We start from the raw sequence: 21,452 nt of genomic DNA on the forward strand, positions 1-21,452 counted from the left end.
AAGCATGCCGATTTGGGGGGCCCCTGGCAGCCCTGGCTGTGCTGGGTCCCCTGCCTGCCTGATCCTGACTGAATGGCCCATAGGTGGACCCCCGAACTAGGCCAATTGACTCTCTCTCTGTCCTGGGATTTTGAAATTGGGGCTGAAGTGCTCCGAATTGGTTCTGTAGCTGCTTGATCCTGGACACGGACTCCATGTGAGATGGCTGTTTTCAGCCATGTGGACCAGTCTCGGGAGATGAGGGGGGTGTCCCTTCCGGCCCTGAGAGCTTTGCCTCAGAGCCTGTTCCAGTCTTTCTCCAGGCCACTGAGCCTCACCCTTGCGTTTTTGAGACGTCCATTTCATATGACGAATACCTCCTTTATTGCTTAAGCCAACAAGTTTATTTTTGTCACTTGCAATCTAAGAGTTCTAACTAATATGGGGAAGTGTTTGCATCACCACCCAGAGCCCTGGAGTTAAAAATTCCCTGAATGTATCAGAAGCATCGATAGCTGTGTGGGAAAGAGCTCTTTAGCTTTGTTGATCCCCCTCTGTCCCTTTGTCCCTACCTCTCCTCCCTCCCCCACTCAGGCATCATAGTCATAGCTAGGACATTTTCCAGTTCTTCTACAAAATACCCGTCTTTGTGGACTATAAATAGGAAGACAAACAAGGCCGGGCAATAGGAGGGATCGTCACTCAGGGGCGCTTGGTGGTGGCAATAAAATCAAATAAGGATGCCTGGCATGCTTCATGCAAGGCTGAACATTTTCAGGTTGAGCTGGATTTTTTTGTTCTTCTGTAAGTGGCTGGGGTTGGGGGGACTCTAAGGTATGACAAGGCCCCCGTCAGTCATCCACTGAGCTGGTAGTGTAAGCGTGGGTGGCCTGGATCTGCCCCAGATCTGAGGGTTCAGAGGAAACAGCTCTGGGGAAGGGACCCCTGAAGAGTGAACTAATGTGTCCAGTTCTGTTAACAGAAGCACTGTCACCTCTGTGCTGATGTGAGTACAGTGAGTCTTGGGGATACAGAGATTCCTCGGGGGTCACTTGAGTTTTTGCGGGCTTGGGTGGTGGCCCCTCCTTTCTGAGTTGCTTCCTTGGGCCCTGGAGAAAGTCTGGCACGGGAGGCCCCCTGTTCTGAGTTTGCTTTGTGGAGCAATGAGGTGAGGACCCTGTGCAAGGCTGGGCAGGGTGCTGAGCACAGGGATTTCACTCCTTCCCAACATGTGGCTCAGGTCTGCAGCACTGAAGTCTTTGTTGCTTTGGGGAGCGAGATGAGGGGAGCTTGGTCACTACTGCCCCCCCATATCCCTTGGCCTTCATTCTAGTCTTAGGGGGCAGGGCTCCTTTAAGGGGCTTTGTTTCTTTCCAGCCAATGTTTTGGCTTCCAACAATCTGCAGCAAACGGAGTCTTTGCTGGCCTCTAGTGAGAGAGTTTGAAGCTGCAGGAGGATGGATGTGGCTGACCACATCTCCCTCAGCAAAGCCACAAGTCCTTGGGCGTCCTGCTTCATCCTTTGATTTGAAGCGAGCGCTATGAAGAGGGTTTTAGCAGGCATTTGCGGTTGTGGTGGGGAGTGAGACCCTCACTCCGTGGGACATGCTTGCTTCGGGGATCAAGACCTAGGTGGCAACAGATACACCAGAGTTTGGAAAGCCAGTCAAAGCTGTTTAACCCATCACTCTACTCTAGGCAATGTTCTTTTCCCGTTGTGGAAGGCATTTTTAGGGAAGAAGGTCATGAGAGAAGACCTGTGAACCAAACCTGAACTTTCCCTGTAGGCGCATGTATCATAGGTGGCAGCGATGACCTGGGGAAGCCCTCTTTGGATGGTGGCTTGGAATACAGCAGTTTATATTCTTTCCCAACAGAAAAATAAATCGTGGAGGTTGGATAGCAGTTGTTTGACAAGTAAATTCATAAAAGTTATTTAAAGAAGAGAACTAGAAAGCCACAAAATTGCCTTTGGGGAGAAGGGCAAGAAGATGGGGACCTGCCACTTAAGTTTGGCTCTTTTTGTGTGTGTGTGTGTTTTTTGGCCGGGGCTGGGTTTGAACCCACCACCTCCGGCATATGGGACCGGCGCCCTACTCCTTAAGCCACAGGCACCGCCCTGGCTCATTTATTTGACATTCTGTGGTGCCCTTAGTACAAGTTGCTTTCAAAGACTAATTCATTCAGGTCATAGTCGAATCTGGAGGAAGAGGATGGATAATTCAATAAATGTTGTGAGGATTACTAATTAACCATTTGGAAGAAAATAAGATTAATGATTAACCTCGCATGATAGATAAGAATAGATTTCAGAGATTAAATATTTACATGTTTAAAAAAAAAACAAGAAGTTGGGCGGCGCCTGTGGCTCAGTCGGTAAGGTGCCGGCCCCATATACCGAGGGTGGCGGGTTCAAACCCAGCCCCGGCCAAACTGCAACCAAAAAATAGCCGGGCGTTGTGGCGGGCGCCTGTAGTCCCAGCTACTCGGGAGGCTGAGGCAAGAGAATCGCTTAAGCCCAGGAGTTGGAGGTTGCTGTGAGCCGTGTGAGGCCATGGCACTCTACCGAGGGCCATAAAGTGAGACTCTGTCTCTACAAAAAAAAAACAAGAAGTTATAAAAGTAGTAAATGACAACAGAGGCGATGATTATTTATGTCATCTTGGTGACAAGAAAGGTTTTTCTATATATAACATTGGTGAGAGAAAATCAAAAGATTGATAGAGTTTATGTAAAACTTTTGAGGCTGGGTATGGTGGCTCACACCTATAATCCCAGTACTTCGGGAGCCTGGAATGGATGGGAGGATTGCTTGAGATCAGGCTGGGCGACATAGTGAGAATCTATCCCTCTAAAAATAGAAAAATAGAGTTAGGCTTGGTGGTGTGTACTTGTAGTCCCAGATACTCAAGAGGCTGAGGCAGGAGGAGTTCAAGGTTGCAGTGAGCTATGATGCCACCACTGCACTATAGCCTTGGTGACGGAGATACCATCTCTAGGAAAAAAAAATTTATGTAAAATTTTTGAAAGTCAAAAATTACAATTAATACAGTTAAAAAGCAAGGGACAAAGCTAAAGTATTTGAAACATACCAGGTTCTACGAAGAACTCTTAGCAAATGGTAAGAAAGGTAACAATCTAATACAACAATGGGACAAAAGAAAAATATAAGTGGTTAAAAGGGCACCGGCCCCATATGCCGAGGGTGGCGGGTTCGGACCCAGCCCCAGCCAAACTGCAACAGAAAAATAGCCGGGTGTTGTGGCGGGCGCCTTTAGTCCCAGCTGCTTGGGAGGCTAAGGCAAGAGAATCACGTAAGCCCAAGAGTTAGAGGTTGCTGTGAGCCGTGTGACGCCACGGCACTCTACCCAAGGGCGGTACAGTGAGACTCTGTCTCTACAAAAAAAAAAAAAAAAAAAGCATTGAAAATAATACATTGTTTGGGCAGTGCCTGTGGCTCAAAGGAGTAGGGTGCCAGCCCCATATGCCAGAGGTGGTGGGTTCAAACCCAGCCCTGGCCAAAAAGTGCAAAAAAAAAAAAGAAGAAGAAAAAAGAAAATATTACATTATTTAGGTTTGGTTTTTTGTTTGTTTGTTTTTTTGAGACAGAGTCTCACTATGTTGCCCTCAGTAGAGGGACATGGCATTACAGCTCACAGCAATCTCAAACTCTTGGGTTTAAGCAATTCTCTTGTCTCAGCCTCCCAAGTTGCTGTAACTATAGGCACCCGCAATAATGCCCAGCTACTTTTTCGTTGCAGTTGTTATTGTTAATTTAGCTGACCCGGGCTGGGTTTGAACCCCCACTGCATATGGCTGGTGCTGTAACCACTATGCTATGGGTGCTGAGCCTTTTATTTATTTATTTATTTTTTTGAGACAGGGTGTCACTCTATTGCCTCAGGCTAGACTACCATGGTGTCATAGCAACCTCAAACTCCTGGGCTTAAGCCATCCTCCTGCCTCAGCCTCCTGAGTAGCTGGGACTATAGACACTTACCACCATGCCTGGTTAATTTTTCTATTTTTAGTAGATATGAGGTCTTACTCTTGCTTAGGCCACTAGAAATCCTGAGCTAAAGTAGTCCACCCACCTCAGCCCCCCAGAGTGTTAGGATTATAGGTATGAATCACAGTTCCTAGTCTATTTAGTTTTTATTTTTATTATTTAAAAAAATAGTATATACAGGTTTATTTGATTTTTCTTTCATGCCTCTAAACTAGGATGTTGCCAATTTTGTACTTAAACTATTGTGTGAAATTTTTTTTTTTTTTTGAGACAGTCTCACTATGTCGCCCTTGGTAGAGCACTGTGGCGTCATAGCTCACAGCAACCTCAAACTCATAGGGCTTAAGTGATTCTCTTGCCTCAGCCTCCCAAGTAGCTGGGACTACAGGTGCCCACCATAACGTCTGGCTTTTTTTTTGTGGCAGTTGTCATTGTTGTTTGGCAGGCCCAGGCTGCATTTGAACCCACTAGCTCTGGTATATGTAGCTGGAGCCCTAGCCGCTGAGCCTGTGTGAATGTTTCTGAAGGATAAATTCTCAGCAGTAGAATTACTATATTTTGCCATGTTTTTTTTTTTTTTTTTTTTTTTTTTTGTGGAGACAGAGTCTCACTGTACCACCCTCGGGTAGAGTGCTGTGGCGTCACACGGCTCACAGCAACCTCTAACTCTTGGGCTTACGCGATTCTCTTGCCTCAGCCTCCCGAGCAGCTGGGACTACAGGCGCCCGCCACAATGCCTGACTATTTTTGTTGCAGTTTGGCCGGGGCTGGGCTTGAACCCGCCACCCTCGGCATATGGGGCCGGCGCCCTACTCACTGAGACACAGGTGCCGCCCTTTTGCCATGTTTAATGTCCACTTTTGCCCAAAGTTTTGAGTACAAAATAAGATTAAACATGTAGTATAGGTGGTGCCTGAGGCTCAAAGGAGTGGGGTGCCGGCCCCATATGCTGGAGGTGGCAGGTTCAAATCCAGCCCCAGCAAAAAAACAAAAAAATAAAAAAATAAAACATGGGTAGTATGGTTTGGGAGGGCGGGCTCAGTAAGCTGTGTGGGGTGAAGGCTGAAGCATGGCAACGTAGAGGGGACCAGCAGCCCCGCACAGGCCACCTGGCTACCCATAGGCCCAGCGACCTCAGAAGCTCCTGCCCCAGTGGCCATCTATGTGGCCATCTCAGGTGTGAGGCCCCAACGTGGCAGGGAGGAAAGGGCTTCCAGAACAGAGGAAAGGGGCATCCTTCACAGAGCAGGCAGCTGCAGGAGGGCGGTGTGGTCTGCATGTTTATGGGGAGCATTAGCCCTCCCCAGATGTGTCTCTCCTGCCCCAAAGCCAGCCACTTTCTCAAGGGACATTTTCCTGAAAGTTTGGGCAAAAAACGTGGGTGCACATTGTAATACCTAGGAACATGTATAGTTTTACATAGCAAAACACAGTAATGGTTAGATGGGCAAAAAACATTTCTTTTTGGGTAAATATTTCCAAAATGCCCCTCAAAAAAGTTTAAATCAATTTATTCCCCATCAAATAAACATGAGGGTGCCAATTTCCCTACATCCTTCTGGAAAATAGCATGTTTTCATTTTGGACAATCAAATAAAGGGAAAACTAATTCATTGCACATATACTCTTTTTAAATGCTTGGGAAAGTGACTCTCGCTTGGCCCGGAGATTACCGTGAGTCTCTCAGTGATGTGGACATTGGCTCTCTGATCTTTTTCCCCTATAGTTCCTACTCATTTTCCATAAGGCTGCAGCTGGGGAACTACAGGAGGACAGTGGCCTGATGGCGCTGGCAAAGCTCTCTGAGATTGACGTTGCCCTGGAGGGCGTCAGAGGTGCCAAGGACTTCTTTGAAGCCAAGGTAGGTGACTCGTCCCTTTTGTGCAGAACAACCACTCCCTCCCCCTGCCCGACAGGAATGCCCTGTCCAGGGCCTCCCTCATTAACTCGCTCAGGACAGGTGGGACTGCTCATGCATAATTCTGTCTGTCATGTATAGTTGGAGAGATAGGAGAGTGTGTTTTCGTGTCATCTGAAAATTAAGCACAAAACAGAAAAACAACCAAATGGCAAAAGCATTTGATTCTGGTTTCAGGTTCAGACAAGTTTGTTGCTACAGGGCTCCAAGATGGACTCTTGGTCCTCACTTTGCTACGAAATTCCTTTCTACCCTAACCCGTAGCTGGGTTGCTTTGAGCTACATCCACCTTTGCACCTGTGTTATAAGCAAGTGGTTAATGAGACCAGAGGAGTGGGACATGGTGGTTTGCCCCAAATAGATACTTGCTGCCTTGACAATGGCTGGGAGTTGGGAAGGAATCTCCAGTGCATGGTCCCAGAGCCCTTCTGGGTGCTTCCATTCACATGCACATTCATGCTGTCATTGTTGGACACCCAGAGCAGACCTGCAGAAACAGAGGCCAGATCTCCTGCTGACCAGAGTTGTGGGGTCAGTGGGAATGGGCATGAGCACTGGAGCTGAGCCCCTGAGGCCAGGTCCTCCCCCCCCATGACCTACCCTGTTGCCACTCTGTGCCTCAGGTTCTTCATCTGCACAATGGGGGTGACAGTAGAATTTCCTTGAGTGTTAAATGACTACAAAAGTGTTTAGCAGGTGTCTGGTGAGCCCTCCGTGTGTGCTGCGAGCTGGGGAACTCTATACCTGCTCTGGCGAAGTTTTACCTTATTTTGGAGCTTGCCCAAAGTGTCCCTGGTGACATATCCTGGTCTGCTTGGGCTTCTGAGCAGGACCCTATTCTCATGTCTCCATGATGCTGTTTGGACACAGATTCCGTCATCCTTCTGCCAGTCCGCAAGCCTGAGTTCCTAATGTTGTCATCGGACAGTGTCAGGGACAGGCTGTCCACTCACTGCATCTTGACACCAAGCATCCTGTGCCCAGTCCTGAAAGTGGCTCGTTCCTTCCTCCTAACATAACATTGATTCTACTCAACTCCAGCAAAGCTCTCACATTAAGCTCTGGGACACAACTCTTTTCCAAGGGTGAAGTGGACAAAGCTGTTGCATAAGATAGTCCAGGGCATAAGATAGTCCAGTGAGGAAAGATAGTCCAGTGAGGAAAGCAGACTCTGCCTCGATAGTTGGAGGTAGAGGAGGGTTTTTCTGCTGGCACAGATCCTCTCCCTTCGTTGACTGGACCAACATTCGCAGATCTCCTGGGATGCTTTGGGAAAGGTCCCAGGGGTGGAGAACCCAAGGTTAGCAGGACACAGTTTTCAGTCCCCTGCAGCAGTGCCATGTGGTAAGTCCTGTAGTTGAGGTGCCTTTCAGTCTCTGGGAACATCTTAGCAGGACATTCATAACCTGTTACGCTCCGGCTCTGACCCGCTCCAGCCTCACCGATCCCCACGCCTTTTCACACCTGGACCTCAGGACCTGCCGCTCCTTCTGCCTAAACCCCACCCAAATGCCTCTGCCTAAAAAACTCTTCTTCACCCACACCCTCATGAAAGAGTGGCCTCCCCTGGGCTGACATACAACGGGAGAGTCGGCACCTTCTGCTCCCTCTGTTACACGTGGGCGTGGTGTTAGATGTGTCTGTAACAGGTGCTCTTAGACACTTTTGGTAAGAGCATAAATGGATCCAACTTTTTGTAGAGCAGTTTGGGACTAGCTATTAACATTTTATATTCTTCAAGTCCAGAATTATGTCTCTAGGATTTTTTTTGTTCTGACACAGAGTCTCACTTCGTTGCCCCTGGTGGCATCATAGCTCACCACAACCTCAAACTCTTAGGCTCAAGTGATTCTCTTGCCTTAGGCCCCCCCATCTGCCCCCCCCAATAGCTAAGACTACATCTGCCCACCACAAAGCCCAGCTATTTTTAGAGACCAGGGTCTTGCTCTGGCTCAGGCTAGTCTCGAACCCATGAGCTCAGACAGTCTACCCATCTCGGCCTCCCAGAGTGCTGGGATTACAGGCGTGATGTCTCTAGGAGTTTATCTGAGGGATAGCATGCAGATGCATGGGTGTAGAGGTATGAATGCACGTGGACGTACAGACAAGGGTTTCATATAACACTGTTGGTAACGGGGAAAAACTGGAAACGACCAAAACTTGATTTTCAGGGAGGTGAGTCCACATCGTACAGCTGCACATTTGCTCACTCCACCACTCTCAAAGGCTGATATGCAGCTGTGCATTCTGTGCGGCCAGATGTCCAAAATAAATTAAGTAAAACAAAATGTTTGACACCTAATTTTGTTGAATATTAAATGCAACATGGAGACTCACATACCATATATCGGTGGTGGTGATAGTTATGTCTGAGGGACTTACTTCATGTTTCTGTGATGTTTTATAATGAGTGTGCATTATCTTCCTGACCAGAGGAAAGATTAGTGAATAATAATACAAATTTCGCTCATCTTGTAATGCTTATATGTCTGCCCCCTCACCCAGACTCAAAGGCAGAGTAGGTGTATTATCTTTGTAATTACAGCACCGGGCATGTAATGGCCCTCAGTAAATGCTGGCATGAATGGCAAACAGTGCATCATCGCTGGAATTTGGGAGACAGCCAGAAAGGAGCTGACATTTGTGACAGATGTTCTGAGATGAATGGGGACTCACCTTGTCATCAAGGGAGGGAAGGCCTTTCTGTTGTGGGAACAGTGAGAATAAGGGCCCCAGGCACAGAGGGTGTGGAGTGCTTGGAGCTGGAGGAGCCTCCCTATGCGGTGAGGACCCAGGATGGGTGAGGGAGCGGGACTGGTGCCATGGCTGGGAGTGGAAGAAAAGGTGGAGACCAGGGAATTAGGCCAGCACTTCCTGCCCTTTGACTCTGAGGAAGGATGGCCCCTGGACACACTGGATACAATCAGACAGGAGCGCTGGCCTCCCCAAGGCTGAGAAGAGCTGGACGAGAAGGTCAGGCCTTCCCAGCCCGCTGACCAGCTGCCTGCAGAGCAGCTTTCCAGGTCCCACCAAGACGCCACCCAGATTTCTCCAAGGTGGGACACAGGGGCCATGTGGTTCTGCAGCTGGTTCTAAGGTGCAGCCGCAGGCCCTGGAGACCCTCTGGAGGTGCCATGACAGAATGGGCTTTGTGAGCATGAACACAGATGTCTAGAGAACAATTTTCAGACCAACAAGGGTGGTGATGATGGCTAGAGAGCAAATAAGGGTGAATCGAAAATGCTCTAGAACTCTCTGTGTTCATGACCATTTGATTGAAGGTGGAGAGTAAAATGCTACAAGGAGCTGTGAGGAGAGGAGTTGATGGTATTTTTAATCAAGACCAGACACCAGCAGGAATGGTGCTCACACCTTCCATAATTTTGGGAGGCCAAGGCAGGAGGATGGCTTGAGGTCAGGAATTGGAGATGAGCCTATGCAACATAGTGAGACCCTCATTCCTACTAAAATTAAAAGTATATCTTAGCTGGGCATGGTAGCACTCAACTGCAGTCCCAGCTACTCGAGAGGCTAAGGCAAGAGGATCACTTGAACCCAGGAGTTTGAGGTTGCTGTGAACTAGGCTGAGGCCACTGTACTCTAGCCGGGGGCTATAAGTGAAACTGTCTCAGAGAAACCAAAAACAAACAAGCAAAACCCTAGACCCCTTTTCCTTCTTCCCAGAAAGGGAATAGTTTGAAGAGGGAATGTTATAAATTGGGTTTTGGTGCCCAGTTTGAGATGACTTCGGGTGTGGGAAGGCATGCCTTTTCATTGGAAGGGCATAATGTTGGTTGCAAATAGCTTCCTGTTGGACAGATGTTGGCCACCTCTGGCTTCATGGGAGGAAACATCTTCTTTCCTAGGGATCCCGTGTGCTTAGCTGTATTTATCCTCCTAGAGAAGATAAAGATACTGGATATCGAGGGTCGTGGAGTAACTGCCACCCATACCCATTCCTCAACCATCCAGTGGCAAGAGCTGGAATATCGTTACCCTGATTGGTTTCTCCTGGAGCCAGGGGTGGGGTCAGTCTCCCCCAGGCCCTTGCACCATGAGCCAGGAGAGTTTCTCACAGGAAGACGGAAGGGAGGAGAGAGAGGCTTCCTAGGGACCCCACAGCACAGCTCACAGGAGCTACAAGATTAGAGGGGATTGACGCTTGGGATGATATAATGGCAACTACACGATGTGGAAGGCTGGCATTTAGGCCTTCAGAGAAGAATGAATCAGAGGTCCAAGGGAACCCTAGGGAGAATGCTATCTTGGAGGACAGGAACAGATTTAAGCAGAGATTAAGTCAGACAAGGCCAGAACAGAGGTCTTGGGTCCAGCAAGTGAGTCAGTAGAGATTTTTTTTGTTTTTGTTTTTTGAGACAGAGCCTCAAGTTGCCATACGGGGTAGAGTGCTATGGCATCACAGCTCACAGCAACTTCCAACTCTTGGGCTTAAGCGATTCTCTTGCCTCAGCCTCCCAAGTAGCTGGGACTACAGGCGCCCGCCACAATGCCTGGCTATTTTTGGTTGTAGTTGTCATTGTTGTTTGGATTCAAACCCTCTAGCTCTGGTGTATGTGGCTGGCACCTTAGCTGCTTGAGCTACAAGCCCCGAGCCTCAGCAGAGATTTCTGAGGACCAGAGTACCCCTGGAGACCAGATTGCAGTAGAATGAGAAGTAAATGGGATGGGGAGGAAGTGCTTGAGGGCTGACTCGACAGGTGGGTGTGGTAGCTTTGGATCAAGGAAGAACTTTCTGGTTTTTTATTTATTTTTATTTTTTGCAGAGACAGAGTCTCACTTTGTCACCCTCAACCTCCAACTCCTGGGCTTAGGCGATTCTCTTGCCTCAGCCTCCTGAGTAGCTGGGACCACAGGTGCCCGCCACAATGCCCGGCTATTTTTTTTGCAGTTTGGCCCGGGTCGAATTTGAACCCGCCACCCTGGGTATATGGTGAGACCCTATATTCAAACTCGTGAACTCAGTGCCCTACTCACTGAGCCACAGGCGCCACCCTCTGGTTTATTTTTTATCCTGAGTAAGACATTGGCCTGCTGTTAGGCCACAGAAAAGTGGTCCAGGGAGAAGAAAATGAAGATCAAGAAAGGGCAGGATGATTGATGGAAGGAGGACCTGGAGGTCGGCCGTAGACTCCAGAGAAGAGGTGGATTTTTGTAGTGGAGAAAAGAATCCCAGGAGAAGAGATTGCAAACGAGGGTCCCTCTCCCTCTGACCTGGCTAGGCTGGCAGGGAGGTGGGATGATTAGCAGGCACATGAGTGCCAGACCCTCTGCTGGCTGCTGCAGTTTCATGTTCTCCCTGATGTTTTCATGAACACTCTGCAGGCAGGTGCTGCCATCCCATTTTATAGATGAGGAAATTGAGGCTTTAACAGTGATTTGTTGGTAAATGTTTAAAATTTTTAATAATGGCTCTATTTATTTATTGATTTTTGAGACAGAGTCTCATTTGTCACCCTGGGTAGAGTGCCATGGTGTCACAACTCACAGCAACCTCAAACTCCTGGGCTCAAGTGATTCTCTTGCCTCAGCCTCTTGACTAGCTGGGACTACAGGCACCTGCCACAACCTGGCTCCTTTTAGAGAAGGGGTCTCACTCTTGCTCAAGCTTGTCTCAAACTCGTGAACTCAAGCAAACCACCTGCCCCAGCTTCCCAGAGTGCTAGGATTACAGGCGTGAGGTACCATGCCCGGCAATAATGGCTTGTTTAATAACCAGCTCGTAACAGACGCAGTGGCTCATGCCTGTAATTCCAGCATTTTGAGAGAACAAGGCCATGGTGAGAGGATACCCTGAGACCAATCTGAGCAAGAACGAGACCCCCATCTCTACAAAAAGTAGAAAAATTAGCCAGGCCTGGTGGGTGCCTGTAGTCCCAGCTACTTGGGAGGCTGAGGCAGGAGGATGGCTTGAGCCCAGGAATTTGAGGTTTCTGTGAGCTATGATGACACCACTGCACACTAGTACAGGTCACAATGAGACCATGTCTCAAAAACAAACAGCTCACAAAGTGTCTGAAAATTGAACATTGGCTTTCAAGCAGGTACAAGCCAGCTCCAGTGTACCTCCAGCTTAGAGATGTTCCATGAACTGTCGGTGGCTTACTCCCTGCCCATCTGCAGCACCGGGAAAGGGGAAAAGGATGAAATGGGTGGGAGAGGAGCCTAAAGAGGAAGGCTTGCATTCCTTTTCTTCCAAATAAGAGAGGGTGAGGTTGACTGCTGAGAGTGCCACTGTGGGGAAAAAGATGAGGGTGGGTCTTTGTAGGGTGGGGAGGACAGGTGTGGCCATGTGCTCAGCAGAAGTGTAGGTCTGGCAAGCTGAAGGTGCTGGGACAGGTGTCATTGCGAGAATTGGCCAGGGCCATGCTGAGGGGGAAGGTAACCCAGGGCAGGGTCAACACACCAGGGGAGAGGTGTGTGAGTCCCCAGGGAAGAGAAGCAGCAGGAGTCATTGGAGACAAGTTGGAGAGGGGAGATGGAAGGAATAGGGTTGTCTCATCCTCTGGGTTGTCGTTAGTGCACCCCAAGGCAAGGCTAGGACTGGGGGATGCAGGGAGCCAGGGTTGAGAACTGCAACACCAGAGGATGAGAAAAACTGAGGACAGGGCAGAGATCGAGTGCCTGAGGAATAGCTGGGAAATTTGGGAAACCTAAGTCCTTACCAGGAGTTTTGATTTGTCAAAAGCAAAAGCATTAGTATTGGCTCAGCGCCTGTAGCTCATTGAGTGGAGCGCCAGCCACATATACCAAGGCTGGCGGGTTCGAGCCTAGCCCGGGCCTACTAAGCAACAGTGACGACTGCAACAAAATAAAAATAGCCGGACATTGTGGACACTGTAGTCCCAGCTACTTGAGAGACTGAGGCAAGAGAATGACTTAAGCCCAAGAGTTTGCTGTAAGCTGTGATGCCATAGCACTCTACTGAGGGCAACAAAGTGAGACACTTTCAAAAAAAAAAAAAGCATTATTATTCTTGAGTTATTCTGTCTTCAGAAACAGATGCCTTGGAAATGCAGGGGGAATTTAAAAAACTGATATTATGGGGTGACACCTGTGGCTCAGTGAGTAGGGTGACGGCCCCATATACCTAGGGTGGTTCGGCCCCTGCCAAACTGCAACAAAAAATAGCCGGGTGTTGTGGCGGGCGCCTGTAGTCCTACCTACTAGGGAGGCTGAGGTGAGAGAATCGCCTAAGCCCAAGAGCTGGAGGTTGCTGTAAGCTGTGATGGCACGGCACTCTACCGAGGGTGATAAAGAGACTCTGTCTCTACAAAAAAAAAAAAAAAAAAGAGAGAGAGAGAGAGATCCTCTTGCCTCAGCCTTCCAAGTAGCTGGGACTACAGGTGCCCACCACAAGGCCCAGCTAATTATTTTATTTTATTTTTTGTTTAGCAGGCCCCGGTACACAGAATTGGTGTTGTAACCATGGAATTGTAGGCACCCTAAAAATTCTTTTTGACATAAGAAAAAATCCTTCATAAACATGATAAAAGGGTATTTACTTCCTCATAAATATCAAGGCATTCTATAAAGCAATAGTATTAAGTAATGCTGTATGGGTAGAGGAATAATTTAATAGCCAATTTAATGCAATTTAAGTCTTTATTAAAATAATCTACACACTCAGTGTGTTATCCAGAAATTTTAGCATGTCGATAAGACACTCAAGTCAATCAATGGAATAAGACAGAAAATAATTGCAACAAGGCCAGGTGCAGTGGTGATGCCTGTAATCCTAGCATGCTGGGAGGGCAAGGCAAAAGGATCATTCAAGCTTAGGAATTTGAGATCAGGGTGAGCAAGAGTGAGACCTCATCTCTATAAAAAATTAAAAAAATTAACCAGGTATAGTGGAGCATGTCTCCAGCTACTCGGGAGGCTGAGGCAGGAGAATCACTTGAACGCGGGAGTTTGAGGTTGCAGTGAGCCGTGATGAAGCACTGCACACTGGCCCAGACAACAGAATGAGACCCTGTCTTAAAAATAAATAAACAGGCTCGGCGCCCGTGGTTCAAGCAGCTAAGGCAACAGTCACATCCACCTGAGCTGGCGGGTTGGAATCCACACCGGGCCCACCAAACAACAATGACAGCTGCAACCAAAAAATAGCCGAACGTTGTGGTGGGTGCCTGTAGTTCCAGCTACTTGGGAGGCAGAGGCTGGATAATCTCTTGAGCCTAGGAATTGGAGGTTGCCATGAGCTATGATGCTACAGCACTCTACCCAGGGCGACAGCTTGAGGCTCTGTCTCCAAAAATAAATAAATAAATAAGCTTATTTTTGTAATTTAGCGAGCCAAATGAGAAAACAAAACCATAAAAGTATTAGAAGAAAATACAGGAAAGTGGGTTTAGAAACTTAGAGGTGTTGAAGACCTTCTCAAACGTGACATAAAATGCAAAAGCCAGAAAGGAAATGATTGATAAAACTTGATAATGTCAAAACTTAAATATTTTGTGGCCCAAGATACATTATTTCATTTTATTAGTATTTTTAACATTCCTAACCAGAGGCAGATCAAAATAATTTAAAGTTAAAAAGATAACCAAAAAGAAAAATAAATAAATAAAAAGTAACCAAAAGACTGAGAGAAAGTAACTTAAAAACATTTAACAAGAGGGCGGTACCTATAGCTCAAAGGAGTAGGGCTCCGGCCTCATATGCTGGAGATGGTGGGTTCAAACCCAGCCCTGGCCAAAAACTGCAAAACAAACAAACAAACAAAAAAAAAAACATTTAACAAAAGACTAATACCTAAATTACATGAAAAACGGAAAATTTAAAAAAACCCAAACTGGGTGGTGCTTGTGGCTCAATGAGTAGGGCGCCAGCTCCATATACCGAGGGTGGCGGGTTCAAACCCGGCCCCAGCCAAAATGCAACAACAACAACAAAAAATAGCCGGGTGTTGTGGCAGGCACCTATAATCTCAGCTACTCGGGAGGCTGAGGCAAAAGAATTGCTTGAGCTCAAGAGTTTGAGGTTGCTGTGAGCTATGATGCCACAGTACTCTACTGAGGGTAACAAAGTGAGACTCTGTTTCAAAAAAAAAATAAATAAATAAATAACCCAAACATCTGAATAGAAAATAATGGGAAAGAACACAAATGGGCAATTCACCAGAGAGGAAATAAAAGAAAATGCCAATTTTTTTTTTTTTTTTAACCTATCAGTTTGGCAAAAAGGAAAAGCATTAATCATAAGCATGTCAAAATTGCATAGTATGTCTAACCCATGATGGTGGGGGTATAAATCGGAACAGCTATTTTGGAAAGTAATTTAGTAGTCTTCATTACAATAATCTACACCCCCAATTTGTTCGGAAATTTTACCAAATTGATAGGACATACACAAAAAGAATAATTTCTAGAATAGAGGAATTTTAAATGAGTTTCTCTGATGTTATTGAAGACAAATGGTTAGATTGAAAAAACTCAAACAGGGCGGCGCCTGTGGCTCAGTTGGTAAGGCACCGGCCCCATATACCGAGGGTGGCGGGTTCAAACCTGGCCCTGGCCAAACTGCAACCAAAAAATAGCCGGGCGTTGTGGCGGGCGCCTGTAGTCCCAGCTACTCGGGAGGCTGAGGCAAGAGAATCGCTTATGCCCAGGAGTTGGAGGTTTCTGTGAGCTGTGTGAGGCCACGGCACTCTACCAAGGGCCATAAAGTGAGACTCTGTCTCTACAAAAAAAAAAAAGAAAAAACTCAAACAGCACCAAATCCCATTTAATACCAACAAAGCGTGTAATATTTAGAGGTAAATACAGGTGATTGATAAGTGGGCAGTATAAAGGCACCCCTGAATGAAAACCGAGGCATTTGGGGAAAACTGTGCCTTGCAAAGGTATACATTTGCCATGGGCAGATTGATGCAGTCTCAGTCAAAATCCCAGCAGGGGCTTCATTTTGGTTTGTCATTTCCCCTAGAACTACACAATGTTAGTGTGAAATTAAAGGGATATAAAATAGGGATGTTAAGCAGTAGTCTGAGAAGTCAGAAGCACGTGTGTAGAATAGTACAGCCGCCGTGATGGTGTGTGCTACCAGAAGGAGAACTGAAGATCAAAGGGATGAGTGTTGGCTGGGGCTTCCCCTCCATAGGCCCATGTGCCTTTGTCACAAGGTCTGTGGCTGGGCTGCTGGCCCAGGTGCCATCATTTCCCAGTTTCTCCTCCCCTCCCTTACTCTGTTGGTCTATTTTTGCTGTTTCTCTGCAGGCCCAAGCCCTGTCATGTGCCAGTAAGTTTGAAGCAGAGTTAAAAGCTGAGCAAGACGAGCGGAAGCGGGAGGAAGAGGAGAGGATGCTCCGCCAGGCGGCCTTCAAGGAGCTCAAGGCCACCTTCAGTGCATAGTCCACCGCCCTTTCCCTCCGTCTACAGCTGTGCCTTGAAGATGCCCTGGTACTCATGGCTGGGCATCTTCTCCTCCCCACTGTACCCTCCCTGAGCCAGCAGCCACACTCACTTCCCAGTGCCACCCCTCATTCCTCCTGGTGTCCCATGGTCTGGGTGGGCCAGGTGCCCACCTGCCTCCCTTTCCTGCCTCTGCTCCTTTGCGCTTCTCTGTAGCCAGCACTTGCTGCTTCTCGTCCCTTTACCATTCCACACCAAAAGTAGTCTGTGTTAATTTGTGCAGATCTGTCTGTTGTGGTCCTTGGAAGAAGTGTTACCTGCTTTCCTGGGGAATTCTCTGCAGCCTTCCTCTGTTTCCTCTCCAGATTCCCTATTCTCACCCTTGGTCTCGGGTTCTGCCAGCTGCTTTTGTATCTTCTGCCCATAGGTGATGGGCCCACTGCCTGTCCCCTCCCTCCCAACAGGCTGAACAGCATTCAGCTGAGGTGAGGAAGCATCGAGGCAAGACAGGAGTTCCACCCCTTCCTGGCTCCTGGCTCCTAGAGTCCCCCAGGCTTGTCCGCTCCATCCATGTCTTTCCATTTCAGCCCTTTTCCCCACTCTTAAGTGTTTTCTACTTACCCATAAGAATGAAAGCATAATTAGAATGCTAATGAGCAGGATTCCTGTGACTGACGATACAGATTATATTAGAATGGATCCCAACATTCCTAGGTGACAAATCTAGGGCCTTTCAAACTCTCAACAGTCATGGCCGTCCTCATTAGCCAATTTCCAACATCTGTTCCAAGGCGTAGAGGTGAAACTGTCCCCTCCCTGGTACAGATTTTTATATACCTTGTGAGTTCTTGGGATTGCTCACAAATCCCAGGATTTGTTGTATTTTTAAAAAATATTTCCTATTGTCATATTTATTACTTCTCTTTTGTAACTGCTGTCTTTACAACAAAGAAAACACCTGCCTTTCTACCTTATACCTGTTTCTTTTTAAATAAACTATGCAGTGAACTTGGCCATCCCATCAGTGTGCCTCTTTCCTTTCTTTCTTTTTTTCTTTCTTTCTTTCTTTCTTGACAGGGTCTTGAAAAGGCTGGAGTGCAGTGGCATCGTCATAACTCACTGCAGCCTTGACCTCCTGGGCTCAAGTGATCCTCTTGCTTCAGATTCCTGAGTAACTGGAACTACTGTTGTGGACCATAGCATCTGGCACCTCTAGTCTTCTTTGAATTAGGGAAGAGATGAGAGTTTCTTGTGGGGGGCACATGTCCAGCCCAGGTCTTCCACTGGACTCTGAGTCCCTGAATCCCATTAGCAATGGAAACAAAACAATGGTTTCCCCTCTGTAGCACTCAGAGTGCTGAGACTGTTAGCTGTTTTCCCTTCCTGTTGGTGAGGATTCTTTCAGGTGGCCAGGCATGGTGACTCACACCTATAATCCTAGCACTCTGGGAGACCAAGGCCGGTGGATCATCTGAGCTCACGAGTTGCAGACCAGCCTGAGCCAAAGTAAGACTCTGTCTCAAAAAAAAAAACAAAAAAAAAACAAAAAAAAAACCAAACAAACAAAAATGAAGAAGCAAAAGGACTAGTGGTTGTCAGTGGGGAGGGAGAGCAGGATGAATGAATGAAGTGCAAGAGATTTTTAGGGCAGTGAATCTTGTTCTCTGTGATACTATAATGGTGGATCAATTCATCATATGTTGGTCAAAACCTACAGAATGTGCAACACAAAGACTAGGACCTAATGCAGGACATGGACTTTAATTAATGACGTGTCAAGGCTGGGCGCCTGTGGCTCAAGCAGCTAAAGCGCCAGCCACACACACCTGAGCTGGCGCGTTTGAATCCAGCCTGGGCCGCCAAACAACAATGATGGCTGCAACCAAAAAATAGCCGGGCGTTGTGGCGGGCGCCTGTAGTCCCAGCTACTTGGGAGGCTGAGGCAGGAGACTCACTTGAGCCCAGGAGTTGGAGGTTGCTGTGAGCTATGATGCTACAGCACTCTACCCAGGGTGACAGCTTGAGGCTCTGTCCCAAAAAAAAAAAAAAAAAAATGATGTGTCAATTGTAACAAGATAATAATAGGGGAAACCAGGTGTGGCTGGTGGTAGAGCAGGAAGTCTACTATTACTTTAAGAAGAGAGAAAGAGGGCGGCGCCTGTGGCTCAGTCGGTAAGGCCCCGGCCCCATATACCGAGGGTGGCGGGTTCAAACCCAGCCCCGGCCAAACTGCAAATCAAAAAATAGCCGGGCGTTGTGGCGGGCGCCTGTAGTCCCAGCTACTCGGGAGGCTGAGGCAAGAGAATCGCTTAAGCCCAGGAGTTGGAGGTTGCTGTGAGCTGTGTGAGGCCACGGCACTCTACCGAGGGCCATAAAGTGAGACTCTGTCTCTACAAAAAAAAAAAGAAGAGAGAAAGAATGGAGACAACAGTGTGATTACTTGAAGCATCCATGTGCCTCTCTGGACAAGTAGGCCCTGTGAGAGCCAAAACTCTGGATCACAAGTGATGGAAGATGCAACACGAAAGGCCCGTGTAACTACAAAGCCCAGGGTAGGATGTCTTGGCTCCCTCTTGGTCACCAAGTCCTGCAGAGGCTGCTCCCTCCTGTCTCATGTGTGAGTTTCACCCCCTGTCTCCTGATCACAGCCACAGCTCACACCTTCACTGGGTCTTTCCAATGGTCCCCTAACTGGTTTTTCTGCCTTCATTTTGCCTGATTGTCCACCTTGCAACTGGATTAATCATTATAAAATGCAATCTGTTTCTAGCATCTGCCCCTTGAGTTTTTATTTTTTATTTATTTTTTTGAGACAGCGTTTCATTATATTCCCCTTGGTAGAGTGCTATGGCATCACAGCTCACAGCAACCTCGAACTCGGGCTTAAGCAATTCTCTTGCCTCAGCCTCCCAAGTTGCTGGGACTACAGGCGTCCGCCACAACGCCCAGCTATTTTTTTTTGTTGTAGTTGTCATTGTTTGGCAAGTCTGGGCTGAGTTTGAATCTGCCAGCCCTGGTGTATGTAGCCTGCACCCTAGCCACTGAGCTACAGGCGCCGAGCCTGCCCTTTGAGTTTTGATCCCCATTTTCAAGACCAGGGCCCTGATCGCAGGTCCTGGCCCTCTGACTGACCCCCTTCCGTCCCAACTTCCAAACTGTCTAGTCCAGGAAAACATGATGCCTAACAGTTCTTGGAAAGGGTCATATCTCCCAGATTTTGCACCTCCCAGTGGCCGACTACTCTCGTTGATGACTCGGGTCAGAGATTACCTTTAGCTATCAGGCTGGGTGGGGCGGCCCTTCTCAGGGTTCCCATTCCCTTCTGAGTTTTTCTACAGTGTGAACCTTATGGCATTCCACAGTAGTTTTCTTCTTCTTCTTTTTTTTTTTTTGTAGAGGCAGAGTCTCACTTTACTGCCCTTGGTAGAGTGCCGTGGCGTCACAAGGCTCACAGCAACCTCCAGCTCTTGGGCTTATGTGATTCTCTTGCCTCAGCCTCCCGAGCAGCTGGGACTACAGGCGCCCGCCACAACGCCCAGCTATTTTTTGGTTGCAGTTTGGCCAGGGCTGGGTTTGAACCCGCCACCCTCCGTATATGGGGCCGGCGCCCTACTCGCTGAGCCACAGGCGCTGCCCATCGTCTTCTTCTTCTATGCCTCCTTGTTTGGACTATGAACTCTTTGAAGGGCAGCGACCCTGCCTGCCCACTGCTGTAGGTCTCATGTGCTCCTGGCACGTAACAGGCAGCTCTTGCATGTTGCTTTCACAAGGACGCGCCACGTTTGTTGGAGCAGACACAGACAGGCTTTAGGCAGGATCACAATCACTGATGTTTGGGACCTTGCAAGCACCTTAACATGGGAGCCTGGCCTAAGTGGCCAGCTCTGAAGGTGAGGACAGTAGCAATTGTGGGAGAACGTTTCTCACTGGAGAGAGTGTGGAGTCCCTTCCCCAGAGGCCATCCTTTGACCAGTGGGGAAAACAAAGGAAACAACCAGTCTTACCTCTGCTCCGGAGGCTATGTGATATGGTGAGATTCCAACTCCAACTCTAGGCAAGTAGCTTAACTTCAGTGAGCCTCAGTTTCCCCACTTGCATAATGTGGATGATAACATCTGCCTGGCATCTGCAGGTTACAGAATCAGCTCATCCAGTGCCAGCTGCAGGGGACCATTTCCTTGGTAATCCCAGCACTGTGGGAGGCTGAGGCAGGTAGATCACATGAGCGCAGGAGTTCAAGACCAGCCTGAGCAAAGCAAGACCTTGTCTCTACAAAAAACAACAACAAAAACTAGCTGGGCACTGTGGCAGGTGCATGTAATCCCAGCTCCTCGGGAGGCATCTGCCAGCCAGATGTTAGCATTCCCATTTTGTAAGTGGGAAAACTAAGGCTTGATTGGTCCCCTCTGCCCCCTTCTCCTTCTACTGCTTCAACTCTGTCTCCTCCTGAGCCCCGGGTTTCTGTATTTAGATCCAAGGGATTCCAGGCCGGGGTAGCCCAGAAGTGCTCAGTCCTGGTTGCTGTCTTGGTCCCAAGTGCAGATGTCATTTACTCAGCTTCTTGGTTCTTTTGCAGCCCCGTCCCAGCAAGGCCAAGGAAACCATTTTTTTTTTTTTTTTTTTGAGACAGAGTCTCAGTGGCCCTAGGTAGAGTACCATGCATCACAGCTCACAGAAAACTCAAACTCCTAGGCTCAAGCAATCCTCTTGCCTCAGCTTCCTGAAGAGCTGGGATTACAGGCACCTGCCACAATACCCAGCTAGTTTTTTTTATTTGTTTGTTTGTTTTTAGTAGAGACAGGGTTTTGCTTTGCTTAGGCTGGTCTTGAACTCCTGAGCTCAGGTGATCCACCTGCCTCAGCCTCTCCGAGTGCTGGGATTACCAAGGAAACTTCTGCCTATCAGCCTGCTCACCCTCCATGATCCCCTGCAGCTGGCACTGGCTGAGCTGTTTGGTCCTGATCATGTGACCTGTCATCTGTGGCCTTGTTGCTCTCTAGATTTCTCCTTGCTAACCCCACCTGGCCATCAGGCCAGATGCTGGCACATCCCTCCCAAACAACAATGACGGCTGCAACCAAAAAATAGCTGGGCGTTGTGGCAGGTGCCTGTAGTCTCAGCTACTTGGGAGGTGGAGGCAGGAGACTCGCTTGGGCCCAGGGGATGGAGGTTG

At 48.1% G+C, this 21,452-nt stretch overlaps 1 protein-coding gene across 1 annotated transcript in view; it reads left to right on the forward strand.

The window, feature by feature from the left end:
• EFHD1 (EF-hand domain family member D1) overlaps positions 1-17,300 on the forward strand; it is a 44,786-nt gene extending 27,486 nt beyond the window's left edge. Inside the window, exons 3-4 of the mRNA XM_053596730.1 lie at positions 5,715-5,849; positions 16,145-17,300. Of these exons, the coding sequence (XP_053452705.1) occupies positions 5,715-5,849; positions 16,145-16,279 (270 nt within the window). The 3' untranslated portion in view covers positions 16,280-17,300. The remainder of the gene's footprint in view (positions 1-5,714; positions 5,850-16,144) is intronic.
• The last annotated feature ends 4,152 nt before the right edge of the window (positions 17,301-21,452 follow it).

Source organism: Nycticebus coucang, chromosome 7 (assembly GCF_027406575.1).
Source record: "Nycticebus coucang isolate mNycCou1 chromosome 7, mNycCou1.pri, whole genome shotgun sequence".
In the NCBI taxonomy this organism is placed as follows: Eukaryota; Metazoa; Chordata; class Mammalia; order Primates; family Lorisidae; genus Nycticebus; species Nycticebus coucang.